Below are 25,065 nucleotides of genomic sequence, written 5' to 3'. Positions count from 1 at the left end.
AGGGCAGGCTCTCCAGGAGCACTTAATCTTCCATGCCCAGACAGGCAAGACACAGGCTATTTGGTGCTCCATTCCAAGGTTGCCATCCTTCCAGTGGGGCCTGGAGCCCTCATGAAATTACAACTGACCCACAGACAACAGAGGCCCATTCCCCTGTAGAAAAGGGCTGCTTGGGGGTGTCACTCTAAGGCACTGTGCCCTGCCAAAGGCCCTCCTTTCCCCAAATTCTGCCCTTCCCAGGGTCTCAGCCCCTCCCCCCCCATCTGGGCCAGTTCTTCTTCTTTGATGGACCAGTTGTCTGATTCAGTACAAAGTACTTTTGCATGCCTACAAGTCACCTGTCTTCCCCAGATGGGGTTGCCAGGTTGCCGCACGCCCCAACATCACTGGAGGGGTACCGTTGCCAGATCCAGATTCCTCCCCATCTCCTGGGAATGAAATTCATGGCTACCTAAAGTGGAAGCTCAAAAAGTCTGACTTCCTCCTTAAAAGATGACGTTTCGACTCCGACCAGCAGTCTGCCCTCTGAGGCCGTCTTTCAAAGCAGCCCTTTCCTCCGGCTGGATGTCTCTCTGTCGCCTGGAGATCAGTTGTATTCTCTGAAGATCGCCTGTCTCCAGTGGGAGGCTGGCAGACGTATATTCAGCTGCACTTTTAACCGGCACTTTAACTCCCCGTTCAGGGTCCAACTATATGGCCGTGAGGGTTGCCAACTCCAGGCCAGGAAAATCCTGAAGCTGAGGCAGTGCCTGGGGAGGGGGCGGTCTGCAGAGCGATGGGGCCGGGATCTGACGCTACGGAGCCTACTTTCCACGGCTGACATCATCTCTGGAAATCGTCATTCTGGGAGCACTGCAGCCCTGACCTGGAGGCTGGCAACCCTAGGCAGCCCACACCCCAATCACTTGGGGAGAGTCCCCGAGATCTCCCTTGCAAACAGGTAACAGCCACACCTGTGTCTGCAGGTGCACCACAAGCTTGGGCGGAGAGGGACCTACCCACTCCGCCTCTGGGTCTCCTCTCAATCTTGCACCCTCGCTAACGGGGAGAGCTATATTTCCACTGCCTCACTATCAGAGGGAGTATTAAATGCGGCCTGCAGCTTTCCGGAGCGCCGACGCAGAACGAGATAGTCCTGCCTTCCAACCAGTCTGATGAAACCCGCAGAGGTGCAGACGGTTTCACCAGAAAATGCACGGCCTTTCTCGATAGGTGCTCACGCCACCCCTCCTGCCTGCCAGGCCACCGAGACGCCCGTTTTCCCAGTGCCGGGAGGGGCTGGGCCCAGATAAAGCAAGAAAGCACCATTAAAAACTCCCTCCCAAGGAAGAAATCTCTGGGAAATATTTGTTTGAACAAGTCGTTTCAGGACCGGTTGCTCAGCCCCGTAACGAGTCATTTCTCTGCCCAGGGCAAACTCCCAGCTCTATCGCCCCCACCCTGCCACACCCCTGGGAAGCCACTTCAGTGGGGTTAAGGAAGATTGAGGAGTTGCTGAGATTACGGCACAAATAAAATCCGCTTGCAAACAACCTCAGGGGCGGGGCGAGGACCGCATGGGAGCCAGCGTGGTGTCGTGGTTAAGAGCATGGACTTCTAATCTGGCGAGCCGGGTCTGATTCCCCGCTCCTCCTCCGCATGCAGCCAGCTGGGGGACCTTGGCCTGATCTTAGTCCTGTTAGAGCTGTTGTCACAGAGTAGCTCTGTCAGAGTTCTCTCAGCCTCACCTCCCTCACAGGGTGTCTGTTGTGGGGAGAAGGGAAGGGAAGACAAATGTAAGCCACTTGGAGACTCCTTTGCGTAGAGAAAAGCGGCATATAAGAACCAACTCTTCTTCAGTTATCTCAGGGCTGTCTTTTTGCCCCACTTTTCACTTCCCTAAAGAGTCTCCAAGCAGTTTACAATCACCTACCCTTCCTGTCCCCACAACAGACACCCTATGAGGTAGGTGGAACTGAGAGAGTTCTGACCAGACTGCTCTGTGAGAACAGAACTATCAGGACTGCGACTCACCTAAGGTCAGCCAGATGGCTGCACGTGGAGGAGCGGGGAATCAAACCTGGCTCTTCCCGATTAGCCATTCTTAACCACTACATCAAGCCAGCAAACCTACAAGTCTACAAGAAGTGTAGCTTTTACTGCCACATCCTTTTCCGTTTCCTGGGCTCTTGCTTATCGGCCAAGGCCTTGACTCAGCCTCCTTCGGATATCAGATTTGCAGCTCTGCTTCCCTGAATTGTTTTTGTGTTAGTTGCCAGGTAAATTATCAGTGGACGCCAGCAGGGTTGTGGACGGAGCCCTTGGGTGGAACTACCTGAAATCGGATTGTGCAAGGCAGCCTTTACAGACGTGTGCATCCTTGCATTTTATTTATTTCATTATATTTATAAACTACTTCTCCCAGCACGGCTGCCTCATGGCGCCTAACCTCGTGGTTCAAATACAAAGGTAAAAAAACAGACATAATATATTTAAACAATAAAATGACCCCCTCAAGCACCCGCCCCACCCATCTCATGCCACGGCTACCAACACCCAACAGAAGCAGATGTTACCCAAATGTCCACTTGGAATTGTTACCTGGGTGGATAGAAGAGGGGGGGCCTCTGAGACGGAGGGGCAGCAATGTCTCTTCCTCCTGTCCTCAAACAAAAGCCTGGGGCGGGAGAGCTTCATCTTACAGGCCCGTTCCTGTAGGCCCCGTTCTTATAGACCTCATGCCACCTGGCTCTGGTTGAGGCCAGGTGAATCTGACATCGTCAACCAATTTGTACCCACAGAGCAAAGAGCTCTGCCACAGAGAGAAAGCCTGTGGATGGCCTTGAAGGTCAAAACCAGAACCTTGAAGGTGATCCAAATTTGCAAGCAATGTGCAGCTGCCTCCGCACCGGCTGAATGTGGGCCCTCCATGGTGTTCTGGTGAGCGCCCCAACAGCTGCATTTTTGCACCAGCTGTCAAGGACAAAGGAAGGCCAATGTTGAGCGTGTTACAGAAATACAGCCTGCAGATGTCCATCGCATGGATCACTGTGTGTTCTCGGGCCAGGAAGGGTACTAGTAGCTGCACTTGGTGTAGATGGAAGAATGCCAACTGGGCTACTTTTGTGACCTGGGCCTCCATAGACAAGGAAGTACCCAAGATCATGGCCAGATTTTTGGCCGTGTGTGAGGTCTTTAGTTGTACACCATCCAAGCAGGGCAAGCATGCATGGACAGGAGACCTCGTCCTCAAAGGGGCTTTTGATGCCCCTGCGGTGGTAGCAAGCCATGTAAGAACCCCAGACTCCTGTTCCTGTATGGCTCACAGCTGACCCCGCCCCCAGCCCTGCTCCTCCCACTTTCTGGTGGCAGAGTGTAAATATGCCAAGTAGGAGGGCAGCACTGGCAGCTTCAAGAATAAAATTATTTGGAAGAGAAACAACTTTGTAAAAAAGGGAGGAGAGAAAGAGATCATCCAACAGGTGAACAGTTGTGGAGCAAACACAGAGAGGAAATTCATTCATTCATTCATTCATTCATTCAGTACATTTGTATACCGCCCTCCCCTGAGTGTACAAGGTGCCCAAAGGATCAGGAAGTTTTCAGCTGAGCCAATCAAAACACTGGAAGAAATTGTTTGAAAAGCTTCGGGAATTTCCTGATCTAACTATGCTAAATACACATCTCCTCTGATGCCCCCTGCAGGATATTCTTCATATATAGTTGCATCATGCATTCTACAAATCTTCCAACACTTTCCATCATTATGTTGGCGGATGGCAGATTCAAAGCTGGGCCTCTAGCCCAAATTCTAGCCCAGCGTTATAATTGCGTTATATACCACACTGGCTGTTCATGGGACATTTGTAGAGTTATAGCGATCTAGCCAGTGAAGGGGGAAAAGTGAGTGATGTCTGCAGGGAGAGCTGAAGCCAGGACGGTACGGAGGGTAGGGGGGGAAAGTGTGTGGATGCCCTGTTGTCATGTCCCTGCCAGCCTATCTATTCTTCAAAATCAGAGTCCAGTGGCACCTTTAAGACCAACAAAGATTTATTCAAGGCGTGAGCTTAAAGGTGCTCCTGGACTCTGATTTTGTTGCGCTACTTCAGACCAACCCGGCAACCCACTTGAATCCTCCCATTCAGTAGTCAATCAGAGGCCTCACTGAGCAAAAGCCCTACCTGGCCCCACCCCCTGTCTACCTGAACATAGATGACATTTAAAAAGAAGAATTATTTTGAACTGAGGAACAAAGAACATACTCTGGAGACAGGCCTGGTGTTCTTTATTTCTTTATTTAAAAAACTGAAAACACATTATAAATGGTGTAGGATCTCCATGAGCTACGGAATATAGGTGTTGCATGTTTTTTACAAAATACTTACAGACAAGGAAGGGTATTTGTTGCAGAGGCAGAGAGAACCTTTCCCCAAGATATGTCTAAATTGATTGATGAGAGATTTGGAACGGCCGGCATTGCCTGCTTCAGTCTGAGCCAGTCACAACAGACGGGCAATCGCTGCTGTTTTGCCCAAATTAAATTTTAGGGTGCCAAGAGCACTCTCTGCCATAACAGGCGTTAATTTGGAGGAAGCTTATAGAATCACTGGTTTCAAACACTTTAATTTTGTAGGATCGTGGCCTGGCCAGCATGAATGCAACTTAGAAGCAGCTAACGGATACAATACAAGATTTGTACTGTCCGGACCCAGATAACCTAGGGTAGCCAGATCTTGGAAGTGATGCAGGATTGACCATTCTTAGTATTTGGATGGGAGACCTCGAAGGAAGTCCACAGCTCCTATGCAGAGGCAGGCAAGGGCCCACTACCTCCGAACACCTTTTTAAAAACTCCAGGGCAGACGAAACAAGGATAAAACACACCTACATTGTCCCTCTTGCACAGAGATATCAAAAGCCAAATGCTATAACAGCATGTAACAACAGATTGTGTCGATATATATATATATATATATTTATATTTTTCTTCTTCTTTCTATTTACAAAGCTTGGTACTGCAAAATGCCTTGAAGGCACCATGGATTCCTCTGGATCTTGAGCAAGCGTCCTCAACTTCTTGATCTTGAATGAGGCTTCCTCAAGAGGAGGGGAAGGCGACTGTCAGCCACTTGGAGAGTCCTCCGGGTAGTGAAAAGTGGGGTGTAAAAACCAACCCTTGTTCTTTCTTCTTCAATAGCCAATCTCAGCATTCCTCTCGCTTTCTGGCTTCTCCCAGGGGAAGAACTGGCCAAGGTGGGCCACAACCATCCCTCCCATCCATTCAACCTTTCCTTGGGGAGACTCAGATCATTCTACGAGTGGATTTGACCCACCAAGCAACAGATGAGGCTGCCAAGTCCGGTTAGGAAATCCAGGGGGTTTGGGGGTGGAGCTTGGGGAACAGCAGGGTTTGGGGAGAGGATGTGCTATCCCTGAGCCCTTCCTCCAAAGCCCTGGTTTTCTCCATCTCTGTTGTCTGGAGAAAATCTGTAATTCAGGGAGATCTCCAGGCCCCACCTGGAGGCTGGCAACCCCAGTAACAGGCAGCCACTGCACGGTGAGCTAAATTCTCTCTTTTCCTATTCCTAACTTGGCCAGTGGCCCCAGATCTATTTACAGAAGAAAACTGGTAGAGGGGTCAGGAGCAGCCGGGCTTGATTCCCCACTCCTCCTCCACATGCTGCCAGCTGGGGGACCTTGGACTAATCATAGTTCTGTTAGAGCTGTTGTTACAGGGCAGTTCTGTCAAAGCTCTCTCAGCCTCCCGTCCCTCACAAGGTGTCTGTTGTGGGGAGAGGAAAGGGAAGGCGGCTGTAAGCCACTTTGAGCCTCCTTCAGGTAGAGAAAAGCGGCATATAAGAACCAATTCTGCTTCTTCAGGCCCATGTCCCACCAAAGAGGCGAAACGGGCCAGGAGGAGGTCAAAGCCAAGCAGAAGAGTTGGGATCAAGGTGCCAATGAGATTACCTGAGCACTAACCTGTGACAACATTGCTTTCCAACGCAGACAGAGCACCCCCCCCCCCCACAAACACACAAACCAACTTGCTATAGCACATACATCAAGGGTATTTCAAGAAATCAGGGAGGGAGGAAAGGGAGAGTCAGAGGTGAGATTCCTTTTGTGGGTCGTTTTCCTTTCTCGTTTCTTTGGTTATTGCAGTCCTATTGATCTAGTCGTTTTTTATAAAAACAGAGTCCGTCTTCCTGCTGAGGGACGGCTGCTTCCCCCGGCCGCTTCAAACATTGTCCCTCGGCTTCACGTTGGACAGCTTCACAGTCTCCTCATCGTGAGCTTCGGGGGGTGGCTCATCGTGGCAGCCGATCATCAGCTGGTAGACAGCCACGCCGGCAATGGCTCCCAGGAAGGGGGCAATGATCGGCACCCACCACCACTGCCGGCCCGTCCTGTCGAACGCAAGCGTTAGAGAAGAGGGGGTTAATTGCAGAAGCATTATTTGCAGCTAAGTTCTGGGGGGCCTGGGTTCAAATCCCCCCTCAGATGTTGACTGAGCAACCTCCCTCCACCTCAGTCTCACCTACCACATAACATCTTTGTGAGAATAAAATAAGGAAAGGAAAACTATGGAGATTGTCGATGCAGTGCCCATTTCACGTACCCACCCCCTTACCTGGGGCCCGCCAAGTATTTTGAGAAAGTGGGTGGGGACAGGTGGCAGAGTTGGCCGGCAGAGATTCAATTGCCTCGGTAGTCTGAGATAATGTTGGTTTTATCTCTCACTTTTCCGGTTAAAAAATAGCCCCTCTTTTCCCTGGCACTTGGGTTTCCTCTGTTGGTGTGGCTCCGCCTCCTGCAGCAGCCATTTTGCAGTTGAGCTTGCCTTGTGTGGCAGCCATTTTGTGGCGACACCCAACACCTTGTGTGGGAATTGGGGATTAGCTAATCTTCTCAAGATATCAGAAGGCCCTGAAGCAGCTCTAATAGCAGCGGTTGTCTTTCCCAGTAGGCTGATGAAATGAATCCAGACAGGCTGTCAAATTTCCCAAACGGTGAGAAATCCCATATGAGAAGGAAGGAAAGGACATATTTCCCAAATGAGTAATCACTTGTTTCATAATTCCAGTGGTAGTCAAACTGTGGCCCTCCAGATGTCCATGGACTACAATTCCCATGGAATGGCTCATGGGAATTGTAGTCCGTGGACATCTGGAGGGCTGCAGTTTGACTACCCCTGAATTAAGTGGCGATCTTTGCAACTAACTAGAATATTCTAAATCTTCCAAACGAAAAAGAATATGTTTTCAATAGATTCAAGTGGGTAGCCGTGTTGGTCTGAAGTAGCACAATAAAATCAGAGTCCAGTAGCACCTTTAAGAGCAACAAAGATTTATTCAGGGCGTGAGCTTTCGAGTGCCAACACCTTGAATAAATCTTTGTTGATCTTAAAGGTGCCACTGGACTCTGATTTTATTGTATGTTTTCAATAGTTTTTTTTAAGAGCCCCAAAGAGGTCAGACACCAAAAAAACAGGCCGTGTCCTCCGAAACGAGGACATCTGGTGACCCTACCGAATGTCAACCCAAATGAACACAAATCCAAACATATATTCCCGTTCGAGGCATTGACTCCGAAGAGCTACGCAGAGGACTAAACCACTTACGTGAAAACTTCCGAGCCCCATCCGGCAATGGCCGTGAACAGGCGAGGCCCGAAATCTCGGGCCGGGTTGACAGCATAGCCGGAGTTGAAGCCCATGGACGTGCCGATCACCAAGATGACAAACCCGATGGTGAAGGCCTCCAAACCTTTGGGGACTGGGTTGTTGTGGGGGTCAACAATTGCCAAGACGCAGACCAGAAGGGCAGCTGTGCCGATAAACTGCAAGGGGAGAATCATAGAATCATGGAATTATAGAGTTGGAAGGGACCTCAGGGGTCATCTAGTCCAACCCCCTACACTATGCAGGACACCCATAGGAGAGAAGAATGTCTGATTTCTCAAAAACAGAGCCCTTTGCTTTCATTAAACACAAAATGTTCCTCTTATACAAGTATTGCCAGTCTCCAGCGGGGAAATTCCCAGAGGTTTGAGGGGGGAAGCCTGAGGTATGGGGAGGGCCGCGCATTTAGGGCCATGGAATGCCCCCTCCAAATCAACTATTTTCTTCAGGGGGGGTCTCATTTGTGGAGTCTGATGATGTGTTACAATTCCGGGAGACCTTCAGGCCCCACCGGAAGGTTACAAACCGAAAACCAAGACGGACATAAATGGCTGAATATGTAACAAATTAGGTTGTCTTCTTTAGGGAAGACTGAAAAGAGAGACTCAGACAAACATTTATAGGAAATTTATGGATATTTAATAGCAATAAGGGGAGAGCTACTGAGGAAAGTGGCCGAAAACGAGTGTAAATCCGGACCCCATTCGGGCTCCTGGTAATTGTTATCTCTTTGCAATAAAGAAGAATTGTTTGTTATATATTCAGTTGTCGGCATCTGTCTTGGTTTCCGGTTTGTGGTCTCTGGAGATTGACGGGTCTTCAGGTTCTTTCGTGCTTTCTTGCCCACCAGAAGGTTGGCCCTCCTACGAACATGTGCAGGTAAATGACTGTTTTTGAGCACCTGGCATGTCCTGACCTTGTGCCACTTACCTGGTCAAAAAACCCATTCACGGAGTTCAAGTGCTCTGACGGGTACGTGGCGAAAATCCCAGCCGTGCCGTTCGTACCTGTGACAAACAACTGGTTCCCTCCGAAGGCCCAAATGGCATCTAGGGGAGAGGAGAAAACAGGAGAGTGAGTGGAGCCTGGCGGTTGGCACCCCGACTGCCCCTGAGCTCCAATTCCCAGTCCCTCCCTGGGACTTGCCGGCTGCAGCTGGGAGCCCTACCCTGGAGAAAACAGATTTTGGGACAGGCAAAGGGATCACATATTTTGTGTGTGGGTTGCAAGGCTCCGTTATGGCTTGGTTCCTGGTTGTTAAGCCAGGGCCAAAAGGCCTCAGGGCGTCTTTATTGAGTGTTATCAGCTTCAAGGTGATGCAACAACCCCAAACATATGAGATACGATATCCTAGAGCTCTAAGTCAGGGGTAGTCAAACTGCGGCCCTCCAGATGTCCATGGACTACAATTCCCAAGAGCCCCCTGCCAGCGAATGCTGGCAGGGGGCTCCTGGGAATTGTAGTCCATGGACATCTGGAGGGCCGCAGTTTGACTACCCCTGCTCTAAGTCTTCTAGCAACCAAGTGCCAGCTCTAATGTGTTTCTCCTGCCTCGTTCGCTCAGATCCACAGAAGTCTGATTAACATTTATCCAATGCAATCATGAAGCAAAGGGGCTGGGGGACAGCTTAGGGAGGACGTTATCTCCAAGAGCATTTGGGCAAGGAGGCCGTCCAGTTGGTTGGGGCGCCTTCATGAGGTGCTGTGAATTTCAAGGAGCATATGTGGAAATAGATTCAGGTGAGTAGCTGTGTTGGTCTGCAGCAGCAGGAAAAGTTGGATTCCAGTGGTACCTTTAAGACCAGAGTAAAAGTTTGCTGGTCTTAAAGCTGCCACTGGACTCAAATAGGGTTGGGCGGTTCGGTACACCTCGGCTGGTTCGGTGATCATGGAAGCCTGCTCAGGCTTCCACAATCGCCGAACCGGCCGAGGTGCACCGAACCGCCCAACCCTAGACTCAAATTTTGTTCTGCTAGGAACACAGAAACGCAAATATAGAGAGCTGGAAGGGTGCCCAGGGGTCATGTAGTCCAACCCTGTGCACAATATAGGGAATTCACAGCCATCTCCCCACCCCCCCTCCACGCCCCCAGTGGCCCATATTCTGTGTGCCCAGGAAAGCAAAAACCCTCTAGGCAAATAATCCCCACCAAAATGTACCAGCCAACAGAACGAAGTTTAAATGCAGGGGCCCCTTTGAGACCAACAAAATTTCATTCTGGGTATCAGCTTTTGTGTGCCTGCACACCCCTTCAGCCAGTGTAAACACTGGCAGGCTACGAATTTAAGTGCGTCAGTATCTGCTCAGTCTGGTAAGTAGAGATAATGCTACTGTGTTTCACGTCACCTGCTGCCTGAGATAAGTCCCCCTCCGTAATGTTCTAAAACCAAAGAGTTACAGGGACAAGCTGGATCGGCTGTACCCAGAAGGACCCTCTGGTTCCAGCTTGCCTTCCTATAATGCAGAGGGTAGGCAATTCAGTACAATCCCAAACATGGTAATTTTGAGAAACCGCACTGAAATGGAGCAGCACAGGGCCTGCACAAGAACATTTCCTCCTGGGTGATAAGAATGTAAGAAGACTCCTGTTGGATCAGACCAATGGTCCATCTTGTCCAGCATTCTGTCTCACACAGTGGCCAACCATATTCTGTTCCCTCCCAGCAACAAAACCCGAACCTTCCAACCCCCTTTTGAGAAACGGAGATCCGTTCCAGATCTACAAACATGCATGCAAGGGACTGAGAAGCACCGCCCTGCAAAAAGAACCTCGGCCCTTGGACTTACCAAAGTACAAGCCGAAAACGATGCCAGCTCCCAAGAACGCACCGAGGGTCTGTGCCAGCGTATAGATGGGCAGCTTTATCCAAGGTTCCCGGGCCATAAAGCACATGGCAAAGGTGACGGCTGGATTCAAATGGCCACCTGTGAGATATTTCAGCGTTAAGGTATCGACTTGCGCATAAGAAGGGAAAGAAAACACGGCCTTGTCCAGGCAAACGGGAGCGAGAGCATTGTGTAGGCAGAACAATCCGCAACGGTTGACTTGCCAACTCCCTGGGAGATCAGTCGGCACAATTAAACCGGGCAAAGTTTAAGGACAGGAACGGGAGCGATTGGGGCCGAGGGAATGCAAGAGATGGAATGGATCTTCAGGCGGGGCCGTTTTTTATTTACTTAGAAGAAGAGCTGGTTTTTATGCCCCGCTTTTCACCGCCCAAAGGGATCTAAATGCCATTTGCCACTGTGTTCCTTTCCTCTCCGCACCAGGTAGGTGGAGCTAGGAGAGCTCTGAGAGAACTGCTCTATGAGAACAGCTCTAACGGGGCTGTGGCTAGTCCCGAGGTCACCCAGATGCCCATCGGTACCTGAGATCTGTCCGGCGATGAGAATTCCCAACGTCACTGCAAAACCGAAGGCCAGGTTCACCGTCAGGAAAGCTCCATGGGTACCTCTGCTGAGGACGATTTGAGCCACTGAACCACAGCCGAACAACTGAAAAGAGAAAAAAAAAGTTTATCCTCACATACCAGTTTGATGGACCTAAGAACAGAGGACGAGCCCTGCTAGATCTGAGCAGTAATCCATCCAATACAGCCTCCCGACTCACAAAGCGGCCAACTGGTTCCTCTGAAGGGTCAACAACAGGGCAGAGATGCCGAGGCCTTCATATGGACACAAGGAGAGCCCTGCTGGGTCAGGCCAGGGAGGGTCCATCTAGTCCAGCCTCCTGTCTCACCCAGGGGCCAGCCAGTTCCTCTGCAGGGCCTGCCACAGGGCAGGGAGGCCAAGGCCTTCCCCTGAGAAGACCCTCAGAAGAGCCCTGCTGGGTCAGGCCAGGGAGGGTCCCTCCAGTCCAGCCTCCCATCTCACACAGGGGCCAGCCACAGGGCAGAGAGGCCGAGGCCTTCCCCTGAGAAGACCCTCAGAAGAGCCCTGCTGGGTCAGGCCAGGGAGGGTCCCTCCAGTCCAGCCTCCCGTCTCACCCAGGGGCCAGCCAGTTCCTCTGCAGGGCCAGCCACAGGGCAGAGAGGCCGAGGCCTTCCCCTGAGAAGACCCTCAGAAGAGCCCTGCTGGGTCAGGCCAGGGAGGGTCCCTCCAGTCCAGCCTCCCGTCTCACCCAGGGGCCAGCCAGTTCCTCTGCAGGGCCAGCCACAGGGCAGAGAGGCCGAGGCCTTCCCCTGAGAAGACCCTCAGAAGAGCCCTGCTGGGTCAGGCCAGGGAGGGTCCATCTAGTCCAGCCTCCTGTCTCACCCAGGGGCCAGCCAGTTCCTCTGCAGGGCCAGCCACAGGGCAGAGAGGCCGAGGCCTTCTTAAGAACATCAGGAGAGCCCTGCTGGGTTAGAATCTGTCTAATCCCTTTCTCAAGCTGTGTCCCTGTGGCCATCCATGGCCCCTCCAGCAACGAATCCCACAAGGTAATCTCTCTCTGTGTCAAGCAGTATTTCCTTTTGTCCGGGCTGAACCTACTGCCCATCAGCCTCGCTGGATGCCCTCGGGCAGCGGTAGTCAACCTGTGGTCCTCCAGATGTCCATGGACTACAATTCCCATGAGCAAACGCTGGCAGGGGCTCATGGGAATTGTAGTCCATGGACATCTGGAGGACCACAGGTTGACTACCCCTGCTCGAGGGTTCCAGTATTTTGGGAGAAGAAGTTAACTCTGGCCACCCCGTGCACAATGTTAGAAGCCTCTCACCCCACACCCCTCCCCCTTAGTCATCTATTTTCTAAATCAAAACCGAATCCCGAATGGCTGGAGCGAGGGTTCACTTCCGTTTTATTGCAGCTACCAAATATTTCCCCTCTTGTCTCTCTAGAGGCCTCGAAATGGCTTCAGGGCATGAGCCAATCTATATAACCTGAGCAACAAACACGTCCTGGAAGGTCATTTTATTGGAACATGAAAGAGTTGGCCTCAGGAGAAACAGGACAAGCAAATTTGGCTGGCTGGAGGCCAGTGAGGGAGTCTTAGGGTTGCCAACTCCGGGCTTGGAAATACCTGGAGACTTTGGGGGTGGAGCCAGGAACGGGCAGGATTTGGAATGGGGAGAGAGCTCACTGGAGCATGATGCTATGGAGTCCCCCCCTGTGAAGCCGTCATTTTCTCCAGGGGAATGCATCTCTTTAGTCTGGAGACGAGCAATAATTCCAGGGGATCCCCAGGTCCCACCTGGAGGTTGGCATCCTGAGGGAGCCCTGGAAAGACGTGAGCCCATTCAACCTAGTAGGCTTGCCACTTTCCTGGTCGAGGTGAGACATCCCTACCCCAGCCCCATTGTCCACCACCATTCAGAGCAATAGCGGGTAAAAAATAAATTTAAAGATTGGCCTCAAATGTATCATTATGCCACTTCCGGGGAGAAACTCAGAAGGGGAGAGGTCTAGTAATTACCAGAAACTCTGAGGTTTTGGGAGAGGCCATGGCTCAGGGGCAGAGCATCTGCCTGGCCTGCAGAAGGTCCCAGGTTCAATCCCCGGCATCTCCAGGCAAAAGGAACAGGACAGAGGTGATGGGAAAGACCTCAGCCTGAGAACCTGCAGAGCCGCTGCAAAACCAGACTGGCTTGGATGTAATGGTGGCCTGGTTGAGTAGAAGGCAGCTTCATGCGCGTTCATGTGCATGTTCCAGCACATGTGCCATTGGAGGCTTTCCCCACATATACACATTCCTGCCCCCAAAACTCCACTCTTGGGAAGATCTGTCTCTCTTCTTCAGGATCCGAACACAGTCCCCAGAAAAAGCAGGCCTGTGCCAACCGGGAGAAGCAAAACTGGTGGGAGACTTCCTCGTACATAACAGGCATTTGCTTGGGGCAAAGTTTCGATCCAAGTCCTGATTTCTTTCACGGCACGTTGGCTACACACTGCATCCCGGACGGGTTTATCAGTAAGGTTGCCATCCTCCAGGGGGCACCTGGAGTGGTTCCGCTACGACAATCCACCTTCCGATGATCAAGATCAGAAAATCCAGGCTTTGGAGAGTGACCTACCTGAAGTCCCTGCCCTCCCCTCCCCTCCCCAGGCTCCACCCCCAAAATCAGCCTGTAGAAAAGATCACCTGTTGGCCCACCCCACACCTAGCGCCAACCTGGCTCTGTTTGCCCTGGGATTAGCCTCCCTCACAGCCCTTTCGGGCCTTGTCCCAGGGAGAACTCGGGCTGCTTCTGTTTGCCCTTGAGCTTGAAACAAAGAGGAATCCCTGGGGAGAAAGAGAAAGGAACCCGCCGGCAGCTCGACGCTGTGCTCAACCAAGAAGAAGGCTAGCGTCTTGAGTAACAACTGCCCTGCGAGGGAGGCCAAGACGATTGGGCCCTTTGGGTAAACTGAGTCTAATCACAGTGGCCAGGGACAGATTCAGAGCTGCCATCCAGCTGGTGGGAGCACTGCAGAGAATGGCAAAACGGGTGTCAATTAAGTTGTTCGGAGTTGATCAAGATCGGGGCTGTCCAACCCCACTGGCCAGACCAGGAGTAGGCAGACTGTGGCCCTCCAGATGTCCATGGACTACAATTCCCATGAGTCCCTGCCAGCGTTTGCTGGCAAGGGCTCATGGGAATTGTAGTCCATGGACATCTGGTAGGCCATAGTTTGCCTAACCCTGGGCCAGCCTGAGAGCAGCCCCAGGAAGGAGAGAGAAAGACTGGGACAGGGTGGGAAATACCTGGCAACTGGGGGTGGGTGGAGCCTTGAGGAGGGGAGGGAGACTGGGGAAGGGGCGGACTTCTGTAGTACCCAGTGTCTTAGAGGCCACCCTCTGGAGCACCCGGTTTCCCCAGGGGAATGGGGTGACATCTGGAGATCAATTGGAATTTCCAAGATCTGAAGGTCCCAACTGGAACCTGGCAACCTTGCAAGCTTGTGTGTGTGTGTTGAGACTGTGTGACTGTGTGAGAGTATGTATGTGTGTGTGTGTGTGAGAAAGAGAGAGAGACTGTGTGAGTGTACGTCTGTGTGTAAATACATACATACTGCAGCCTTTCATTAGAGGTGCCCTGTTTGATGAGTGATTAAGGAAGCTCTGTTCACAACCCCTCTTTGTTCTAACGTCTAAATATTGTCAAATACCAGTTAATCCAGCAGGCCGAGAACAGCCAGCCAGGCCCTTTGTCAGAAACAGCTCAACGCAGCAGCAAAAGACGCAGAAAAGCAGAACCCCAGATCAAAGCTCCCAGCTACACAATGCACCTTCTCATTCTACACAGGGTGTAAAGAAAATGCTAAGAGACAGCAGCTGATTCCCCCATCCTTCCACCAACAGGCAGGGCAGACATCCAGATCGCAATTAGACCCGGCTGGGGTTGCCAACTCCACCCCACACACACACACCAGTCACTGGCAGGGGCTGGGTGGGTGAGGTTGCCCGGTCTGTTGGCAGAGCTTAAATTCACAAAGAGATGTGCAGCAGCGGGCTGCTTAAAAGAATAAAATGGTTTTATTTAGACGAGAAACAACTTTGTATAGGAGAGGAGAGGAGAGAGAGGGTCCTGACTAACTGTCTAACTGCTGTTCCACACTCATTCTCTCTGTTCTGGAGGCAAGCAGGAAGGAAATGTGCTCAAAGGAGCTGTCTAGGGTCCAGAAAGTTTTGCTTAAATCCTGAACTACTGTGATGTTGATTAACATTCCATAAACATTTCTGCTGCTCTACCAATGACAGAAAAAAATGCTCACTTCAGCCAGCCAAACTCAAATTGTGTTTAATTTGGCTTCCTTCCTTCTTTCCTTTCTCTCTCTCTCTCTCCTTCCTTCCTTCCTTCCTTCCTTCCTTCCTTCCTTCCTTCCTTCCTTCCTTCCTTCCTTCCTTCCTTCCTCCCTCCCTCCCTCCCTCCCTCCTTCCTTCCTTCCTTCCTTCCTTCCTTCCTTCCTTTCTCTCTCTCTCTCTCTCCTTCCTTCCCTCCTTCCCTGGCACTTCCTTCTTTCCCGTCCCATCCTATATCGGACAGAGAGGGCGAACTGGGAAACACCCTGACTCTCTGCCACTATTGATGCTCCAGGCTGCCCCTTCATCTCTCTGTGATCATGTTACGTGCCCGAAAAGGCTGTCTCAGCGTGTGTTGAACGTGCCAGTAGCCATCCAGGCACAAAGAAGATGACCAGGTCTGGAAAGATTCCTATTCCGGCTGGGCGAGGAAAGCAGTCCCCAGCTGCCTTAACCGCCTGCAGGCTCCCAGGGCAATGGCCGGCAGGCCCGGCTTCCCAGATGCGGGACTGCAGATCTGCTCCCCCGCCCCCTTCCTCCCAGATGGTATCTCAAAGGCAAAAGATAATGCAGACGTCGAAGCAAAGAGAGCCGAAGGGGAAGAGGTTTCGAACTCAATGACTTCCAGAAAGGGTCTTCCTTGCATTTGGCTCCATGCAGGGAACACATGCTCAAGAGCAGGGGTAGTCAAACTGCGGCCCTCCAGATGTCCATGGACTACAATTCCCAAGAGCCCCCTGCCAGCAAACGCTGGCAGGGGGCTCCTGGGAATTGTAGTCCATGGACATCTGGAGGGCAGCAGTTTGACTACCCCTGCTCAAGAGGCTGCAGGCCTCAGTGGAGGAGTTGGGTCCATGAGTGTAGCATCTAGGGATGCCAACCTCCAGGTGGGGCCTGGGGGACACCCCCCTCCCTCCATAATTGCAGCTTTTTTCCAGACTTCTGCGTGGGTCTGTAATACGGCAGCTAGCTTTGAGTCCAGGAGCGCCCGAAGAGTTATGACGTTTTGAGAGTCAAACCTCCACCAGATCCCTGGAAAAGGGAACTTTGACTCTCAAGAGGATATTCCCTGAAATCCGTGTTGGTCTCCAAGAGGCGCCTGGACTCAAAACTAACTGATGTCCCGGCTACAGAGATCAATTCCCCTGGCGGTCTTCAAGCAGCGGCTGGATAGATCCTTCTCCTGGATGCTTGAGGTTGACCCTACATTGAGGAGGGGGTGGATCTAGATGGCCTGCATGGCCCCTTCTCACTCTAGGATTCTTGGATTCTCGGTATGGCTCTTAATTGGGTCTCTGTAGATCTGCAGACCGCTCTGCCCCTGCTGCTTCTGAATATGTGACCCTGCTGACGTTGGCAGTTCCCTTCTGCACAGCTGCTGGGTCTAGCTTTATCAGAGGTGCTGCTGCTGTACACTTGGCAGCCCCTCCCTCCCTCCCGAGAAGCTCACAGGCTTGCCAGATGGGGGCCCTTCAAGTAAGAATGGGGGGGGGGATTCCAATGCTTCTGCAAAAGCAAGCTCCTTGGCACTAGATTTAGGGTTGGGTATTTATGGGGTAGACCCTGGGGGGGGGGGTGCAGGGTTTGTGGAGCGGGGAGACCTTCGCCCACCCTCCAAAGCAGCCCTTTTCTCCAGGGGGACCCATCTCTGCCATCTGAAGAGGCCATGTGATTGTGGGAGAGCTCCAGGGCCCCCCTGGAGGTTGGCAACCTGAAATCAAGATGCGAATCCCGCCCTTGCATTTTAGTGATTAAAAACAGTCGGTTGGTTGCATCACAAAGAACAGCTGCCTCCCCCCCCCCCCCACGCACCAGATTGTTTGGGTCTTAATGCGGAAACGGAACGCTCACATCTGGCTCCTTCGCTCTGCCTGACCTTTCCCTAAAAGAGAGGAATTTCTCAGGAACCAGATCTTAAAAGCAGACAGATTTGCAGTTCCACTCAGACAAACTGACAAGGCGCTTTCGAAGCATGTTGGGAGTAGATCGTCCTGCCTGGCAGGAGAAAACTCAGCTGCAAAAGCTCCCGGAAAGTGCCTTGTCCAAGGTGTGCAGAATGGGGCTCAAATCTAGTTCTTCTAAACATCACACCTTCAAGATTCATTTCACAGAGTCTGTCTGATCCCCCTTCGGCAGATACAGCCCAGTGCATTCAACGGAGCGGTAGCTGGAATACCCATTTCCCAGACTCAACCTCTGGATGGTTTGTTAATCTGAAAGGGCAAAACGAGTCATGCCATGCAAGATCTGCGTTCAAGAAACTCTCACTTAAAAAACAAATCAAAACACTAATGTCTTAAGTGGCTCCTTGGGAGATGGGGGAAGCAGCAGAGGAGAAGGTGTGACTGGCTTTCTTCCCCTGTACAATTATATTCTTCTTTAAATCACCTCTGGACTGGTTTGCCAGATTTGGGTTGGGATATTCCAGGAGATTTGGGAGCCATTTTCTCCAAGAGAATTAAAATGTGTAAATCTGGAGTAATTTCAGGAGTTGTCCAGGTAGGGTAGAACCTGGCTTGTCAGATGGGGGCCCTTTAAACAAGGAGGGTCTTTTGCCCCCATGCTCCTGAAAAAGCAAACTCTTCTCTTTGGTACTAGATTTAGGGTTGGAGAAATACCTGGATATTTATGGGGTGGAACTGGGCGGGGGGTGCAGGGATTGTGGAGGGGAGAGGGGGCAGAGTTTGGGGCTGGCAACTCTGCCTCAGGTGGGGGGGGGTAGCAGGCATAACATCTGTTCCTGCCCCAGCGCTGTGAAGATCTGAGACTCGACCCCAGGAGGACCTAAATCCCAGAGGGCAGGGGCTTTTTCTTTTTGCTTGGGTCCTTCGATAAAACGTTGCGTGCAGCATAGCAGAATTGGCAAAGAAAAGATAGATTCATGCCATGGTAGATTTAAATGGGTCGCCGGGTTGGTCTGAAGTAGCACAATAAAATCAGAGTCCAGTAGCACCTTTAAGACCAACAAAGATTTATTCAGGGCGTGAGCTTTCGAGTGCAAGCACTCGAAAGCTCACGCCCTGAATAAATCTTTGTTGGTCTTAAAGGTGCTACTGGACTCTGATTTCATTGTACATTTTCAATAGTTTCCATCATGCCGTGGTAAAGAGGGATTTCTTCCACAGGACACCCATGAAGAACCGTTTTTTAGATCAGTCTAGCACATCTCTTCGGAAAGCTCAATGCGCCAGCAGTCACCGCTGATGCAAGCCAGTTGGAGAGGGATGCCAACCTCCAGGTGGGACCTGGGGCTCTCCCAGAATGACAGCTCATCTCCAGAGGACAGAGATCGGTTCCCCTGGAGAATAGGGCTGCTTGGGAGGGGGGAGGCTAAGGGATGCCAGCCTCCAGGCGAGACCTGCGGATCTCCTGGAATTATAGCTCATCTCCAGAGGACAGAGATCAGTTCTCATGGGGGAAATGGATGCTCTGGAGGGCAGATTTTATGGCTTTGGAAGGTGGGTTATATGGCTTCATTCCCAAATCTCCAGGAGATTCACAACCTGGATCTGGCAACCCTCACCCCACATCCCCAGGCGGGGTGTGGCAATGGCAACAATCTATTTGCAGCAATCACCTGCAAGCTGTGAGAGACGTGACTTGGCTTTTGGCAGCCACGGCTGCTTCTGTGGGTCTTGCACAAGGGAAAATTCCTTCAGGCTCAGCACTCCTGCCGTTAGCGGGCAAGGAGGGAAACACCTGGATTGGCACCACAGTGTCTCTGGCCGCCCGATTCGGAGAGCCTCTTGCTCACTGCCACTGAGTTCCCAAATAAATATTTAGATCTTATGCTCAAAGGAACAGGTGAGCGAGGCGCCCAGGTGAAATATGGAGAAGCTATTTATTCCGTCCATTGCAGGGGTGGCCAACCTGTAGCTCTCCCCATGTCCACGAACCACAATGGTGGCAGGGGCTCGTGTTCGTTGTCATCCACAGACACAGGCAGAGTCACAGTTTGGCCACCCCTGCTCTGTGACTTATTCCAGAGGGAGAAACCTGGAGGCGTCTGCCAGTCACGCCCGAACACAGAGGTGGCTCGCCTGTTCTCTAGACAGCAGAACACTCAAACTGGAATGACGTGGATTTGTGCCAGAGAAAGAAATTTGGTTCTCCGTCCCTTCCCCCCCCCTCCCCAGTTCCAGGACACGCACATATGCCACCCTCAGAGGGCAAAACCAGCCACACCGGTTTCTCAAATGTGCACACGTAAGGTCTATTTCAGACACCCTCTTTCTGCCGGAGTCTCGCCCTGCCGCGCTCACAAATGTCACAACAGACTGTCTGAATCCACGAGTTTAAGAAGCACCCTCTTGAAAGACACCCAGATACTGCCATCGCCTGTCCAGGTGGACTTCCTTTACCTGCAAGGTGCACAGAACTGCAGCATGGGCTGTCCCCTCCCCTCCCCTCCCGTCCCCCCACCCCGCCCTTACAGTGGTAAAGCAGAAGGTAAGCAAAGGACGGTATCCTTTTTCTTATGTTTCCTTGCCACCGCATTTTGAAAGAGCACAGAGAAGGCAGAGGCCAGGACAGAGTTTCCGACATCGAGATCTGGGTTCGAGAGCCCCCCAGTCAGCTGTGGAAAGAAGTCACCTGGGCAGGTAGCTTCAAACCCAAAATGAGAGCCACCTTGGTGACGTGGTTAAGAGCAGCAGCTTCTAATATGGCGAGCCAGGTTTGATTCCCTGCTCTCCCACATGCAGCCAGCTGGGCGACGTTGAACTAGTCACGGTCCTGATAGTGCTGTTCTCACAGAGCAGTCCTGTCAGAGTTCTCTCCCTACCTACTTCACAGGGTGTCTGTTGAGGAGAGAGGAAGGGAAAGCGATTGTCAGCCGCTTTGAGACTCCTTCAGGACGTGAAAAGTGGGGTATAAAAACAAGCCTTCTTCTACAGAAGCAGCTGCAGTCAGGATAATTTGGATGGCGGCACAACCTTACAAGTTTTAAACCAGGCGGACTCCGAAAGAGTTGTGGAGCCAAATCACCTCAAACAGATGTGAATCCGTAATGCTAGGACTGAAGCCGAGAATGTGTTTTAGAAAACTTAATGTGAAAATTGGGATGGGGTCCATCAGGATGTAGCAGGAGAAAAGAGTCAGAGTCCAGGAGTACCTTAAAGCAGGGATCCTCAACCTGTGGTCCTCCAGATGTTCGTGGACTACAATTCCTATGAGCCCCTGCCAGCATTTGCTGGCAGGGGCTCGTGGGAATTGTAGTCCACGAACATCTGGAGGACCACAGGTTGGGGATCCCTGCCTTAAAGGCTAACTACAAGGGGAGAGCTTTTGTGGGTCATGATGTTTCAGGTGCTCCTGGACTCTGGCTCTTTTCGACTGTCAAAATTAAAGCAATATAAGTATAGAATCTAGAAGGATTCTAGAAAATCCGTCCTGCATCCACTGAGAAAGGGTGGGATAAAAGCCTAATAAATAATGAAGAACAGAAGAGAAAACAGGGCACAAAGCCATCTTTCCTTGGGAGCAAATTAGATGGGCGAAACGTGCAAACCTTTGGGCCACACAGAGCTCTTTGCGACCATGCTATGGTCCAGTGTAACTCAAAACTCTCTGAATTTCTGCACCCGCCAGAAAAAAGTTCCGTTCCTGATTCTGTTGAGCACTTCTGGGCAAATCCTTCCATCGTGCAGAGCAAGAGGAATGCTTCCTCACAGCAGCCAAATAGAAAGGCGCATCGGGGTTTATGAATTGTGCCGAACCCTCCATGACCATTCCTCCAAATCGATATTCAAATATTACTCAGCCCCCCTATCAGCATTTTGGCAAAGCTCCCTCCATGCCCGCCCAGTCGGAAACCCTCATCCAGCAGCACCTGGATTCCCGGTCCACTTACCACCAGCACCAACGTGCCCAGGCATTCGGCCAGAGCTTGCCGGAGGAGCTTATTCCGGATCCTCATCCTGTGCCCCATAGCTGACAGCACCTCCTTCTGCCTGCCCATCGTGACAGCTGGTTTCTCCTTCTAGGCTGAGGTGTGCAGACGAGAGAATCCCGCTCCTCTCTTTATCAGATGGCTGACTGGCCCCGTCTTATAAATACGCCAAGGGATCCTTGAAACGCCTCCCTTCGGAAACTCCACCCAACTTTTCAAGCACAACTTTTTTTTTCTTTCTTGACAGCATAAGACGGAGTGGTTTAATCGGCTCTTTTTCTCTTCCCCTGAGTGAGTCACTGACATCTGAACCACAGCCCTGTGAAGGAGGGCGTCTGGGCGTGGGCCAGATGAACTCGATTGATTCACGGCAGTGGCCAAGCAGAGGTACCCTTTGCTCTAATTATCGGTCGATAAAACATCCTCGAACGCCTGGAGGGAAGTTCCCGTTCTTCTTGGGGATCTCCCGAATAAAAGGGGCCACAGCGGCTTAATAAAGTTAAGGATCAAACCGGTTTTATTTAAAAGCCACAATAGACCAAAAGACACAACGCAAAATGCAAATGGTACGCAATGCACAAAATGCACAAAACCCACACATCAGAGCAATCGTACACACACCCCAGGGCCTTTGAATTGGGGATGCCGAGCTCGTTTGGGAATGTGGTTTCAGCTCTGGGTCATGGCTGGCAAGAGTGCCTCTGAGCACGTGAGGACTCCCTTCCCCACATGTCCGAAGTTAGGGAGCAGGATTCCTGATCCCAAAAGCATGCTCACTGTTCACAAGCCAAATCCTCTTATTCATTCGGTCATTTGTTCGTTCATACATTCGTTTGATTTTACCAAATTTATACCTACTTTTCTGCCCCTCGAAAGACCACCCAGGTGGCTCATCAATTAATGCGCACGTGAGAAAATCATTGCTAAATTAATCCTACCCTACTTGCAGAGAGCTCAAGCTGGCATGCATGGGATGATCCTATTTCCTCTCTCCAACAGCCCTTTGAGGTAGGCTAGGCAGAGAGTGAGTGAGTGACAGGCCGCAGGTCATCCAAGAAGTTGCATGGGCGGGACAGGGAGTTGAACCCAAGTCCAGGACTCTAACCACTAGAGAATCCCAGCCCTCCTGCAAAGACTCAACAAAAGAGTCCTGTAAATACACTAGAAATGCCCTTGTCTGCTTGTTTATTGGTGCAGCCTGGCCCACCAGGTATCATTTCTGGCAGCATAAAAATAAAACAGCACAGAAAACCAGCCCAGTAAGCCAATAAATTATTTTTCTTCTTCAAACAGCCTGGATTTGGCTAGTCAGTTTGGAGCCTTTTGCTCCCCAGAACGGCTTTGAAAAACCCTTTGAATGGTGGCCTTTGTGCATGTACAGAGTGCATCTCCTTACCCGCTGAGTAGCCAGTTATTGTCATCTCCACAAATGTGAGCTAAGGACACAGTGTGTATAATATGTTTTAGGATGCTTTGGGCTGATCCTGCGTTGAGCAGGGGGTTGGACTAGATGGCCTGTATGGCCCCTTCCAACTCTATGATTCTATGATTCTAATATGACCTCTGGGTTTCTGTTGCAAAAGCTGGCCGTTCCCACAGTCAGTAAATTTCCCTGGGTGGGTCAAGAGTAAAGAGCCGCCTCCTATGGTTGCCAACTCTGGGCAGGGAAATTCCTGGAGATTTGGGGGACTGGTAAGGGACGAGAGCTTAACAGAGTATAATATCATAGTGCCCCCCCTCCAAAGCAGCCATTTTCTCTAGGGAAACGGATCTCTGTCATTCGGAGATCAATGGTAATTCCATATCTCCTGGTCATGCCTGGAGGTTGGCAGCCCTACCTTCTCCCCCAACAAGAGTCTCTTGTTTGAGATTCCACAGACACTTCTAGATTTCTCCAAAGGTTAACCTGAAGCATCCTCCAAGGACTATGAAAAATAATTGGGTTTTTTAACAGGCATTTTTGATATTACTACTTAGGTTGGGCTCATTTTGTTATGAAATGTGACTAATTTTCTTTTCTTTTCTTTCTTTTTTGACAGAGAAAAACAGAAGGTGATGCAGACTTGCAAAGGATGCGGTACATAAAATGCCCTTTTAAAATAGGGCATTTTCCAAAGGCCCAGTACGTACTGCGTTCACACGCCTCTGTTCTTCCCCATGGGCACCCAAAGCAATCTGCCACATTCTCTCCAAACAGGGTGTGTCTCATGTAGATACAGATATTTGTGCAGATGCCCTGATATTACCCTTTTCCCTGCTGGCAGTTTGGATCCTTCCGGACTGCCAGCATTTTGCTCGCTGGCCACAAATGGCCCATTAAGAGGAACGAAGGAATGTGAGCCTACGACCCAAGGGACGTGACACTTCTGGCAGCCGGCCCATAGATGGCACCAGGCCACGGGATCCCCAAAGGACATCCAGACCGGGGAGAACTCAGAACACCCGTCGGTTAACATGTGACTCCTCAGCACGCAGCTACACGTGACATGCAAAGGACCTGATTCGGTCATGCAAAGCAATGACCGGTGGGCCTGGCTCAGGACACAGCAAAAGACACAGCCATGTAGTCCAAAGGAAGAGCGTCCCAATGCAGATGTGACTCCAGATGCAAATGGCACCATGCCACCATGTCCTCCACAGTGCAGGGGGTTGGACTAGATGACCCATGAGGACCCTTCCAACTCTATGATTCTATGATTCGAAATGTGTCTGATTCGTTTGTGATTGTATGAACCGGGGCCCATCTGCTCCAGCGTTTTAATTCCGGTAACAGAGCCGCCATGATGCAGTGGTTTTAGAGGGGACCTCAAAGGCCTGAGTTCGAATCCCTGTTCTGCCATGATTGCTTGCTGGGTGAATTTGGGCCAGGTATATGCTCTCAGCCTAACCTACCTCACAGGGTTGTTGTAAGGCTATAATGGATGGCGGAAGCCAATTGGGGTCCCTATTAGAGAGAAAGGAAGGGTGTGCATTCAGGAAACAAATTAATAATACTGACCAGTTAGTGGTATCTGTGACGCGTAAAAGACCCTTCCCTCTCTTGTATCTGACGAAGGGAGCTTTGGCTTGCAAAAGCTCGTACTTTGGAAATATTAGTCTTTAAGGTGTAGCTGGACTTGAATCAAACTCTTCCTCTCCTGCTTATTGCCAGTGTAACCTTCTCTTTCTCTGGGGCAGTTCTCTGAAGGAAAGAATTTGCAAAGACTTACAGACCACAAAAAATTTCATAGAATCATGGAATCGTAGAATCATGGAATTGGAAGGGACCTCCAGGGCCATCTAGTCCAACCCCCTGCTCAATGCAGGAAACTCAAAACTACCTGCCCATCCACGGTGACCCAAATTCCATGCCCATATGATGCGCCCCCTCAAAACCACAATCCCTGGAGGAAATTTGCCTGGGTGACCTTAGGCTAGTCACAGTCCTGCTAACACTGTTATCTCAGAGCAATTCTATCAGAGCTCTCTCAGCCCCACTTATCTGATGTGTGTTGTAGGGAGAGGAAGGGAAAGCGATTGTTCACCACTTTGAGACTCCTTCGAGCAGTGAAAAGGGGGGGGGATAGAAACCAACACGCAGTAATGGGTTTAAACTACAAGTACAACGATATAGGCTAGATATCAGGAAAAAAATGTTCACAGTCAGAGTAGTTCAGCAGTGGAATAGGCTGCCTAAGGAGGTGGTGAGCTCCCCCTCACTGGCAGTCTTCAAGCAAAGATTGGAGACACACTTTTCTTGGATGCTTTAGGATGCTTAGGGCTAATCCTGCGTTGAGCAGGGGGTTGGACTAGATGGCCTGTATGGCCTCTTC

General features: G+C 51.0%; 1 protein-coding gene across 1 annotated transcript; it reads right to left on the bottom strand.

Moving 5' to 3' along the window:
- Nucleotides 1-4,255: 4,255 nt before the first annotated feature.
- Nucleotides 4,256-21,405, bottom strand: AQP3 (aquaporin 3 (Gill blood group)). Its single transcript, XM_077346695.1, has 6 exons — nucleotides 21,215-21,405; nucleotides 11,030-11,156; nucleotides 10,449-10,586; nucleotides 8,591-8,709; nucleotides 7,601-7,818; nucleotides 4,256-6,386 (listed from the first exon to the last, which is right to left on the bottom strand). The coding sequence occupies exons 1-6, from the start codon at nucleotides 21,320-21,322 to the stop codon at nucleotides 6,218-6,220; spliced, it is 879 nt and encodes a 292-aa protein (XP_077202810.1). The 5' UTR covers nucleotides 21,323-21,405; the 3' UTR covers nucleotides 4,256-6,217.
- Between the last annotated feature and the right edge of the window lie 3,660 nt (nucleotides 21,406-25,065).

This window comes from Paroedura picta, chromosome 7, assembly GCF_049243985.1.
Source record: "Paroedura picta isolate Pp20150507F chromosome 7, Ppicta_v3.0, whole genome shotgun sequence".
Lineage (NCBI taxonomy): Eukaryota > Metazoa > Chordata > Lepidosauria > Squamata > Gekkonidae > Paroedura > Paroedura picta.
Note: the sequence above shows the minus strand (reverse complement) of the source record. Positions and strands in the feature narration are given on the sequence as shown.

Bases quoted from the DNA above. Each gene is read 5' to 3' on its own strand.
- AQP3 (XM_077346695.1), bottom strand. From the start codon at position 21,322: ATGGGCAGGCAGAAGGAGGTGCTGTCAGCTATGGGGCACAGGATGAGG. The intron at 11,157-21,214 runs GTAAGTGGACCG...TTCTCTTTTCAG, and splicing joins TGGGCACGTTGGTGCTGGTG to TTGTTCGGCTGTGGTTCAGT. The intron at 6,387-7,600 runs GTAAGTGGTTTA...TGCGTTCGACAG, and splicing joins TGGGGCTCGGAAGTTTTCAC to GACGGGCCGGCAGTGGTGGT.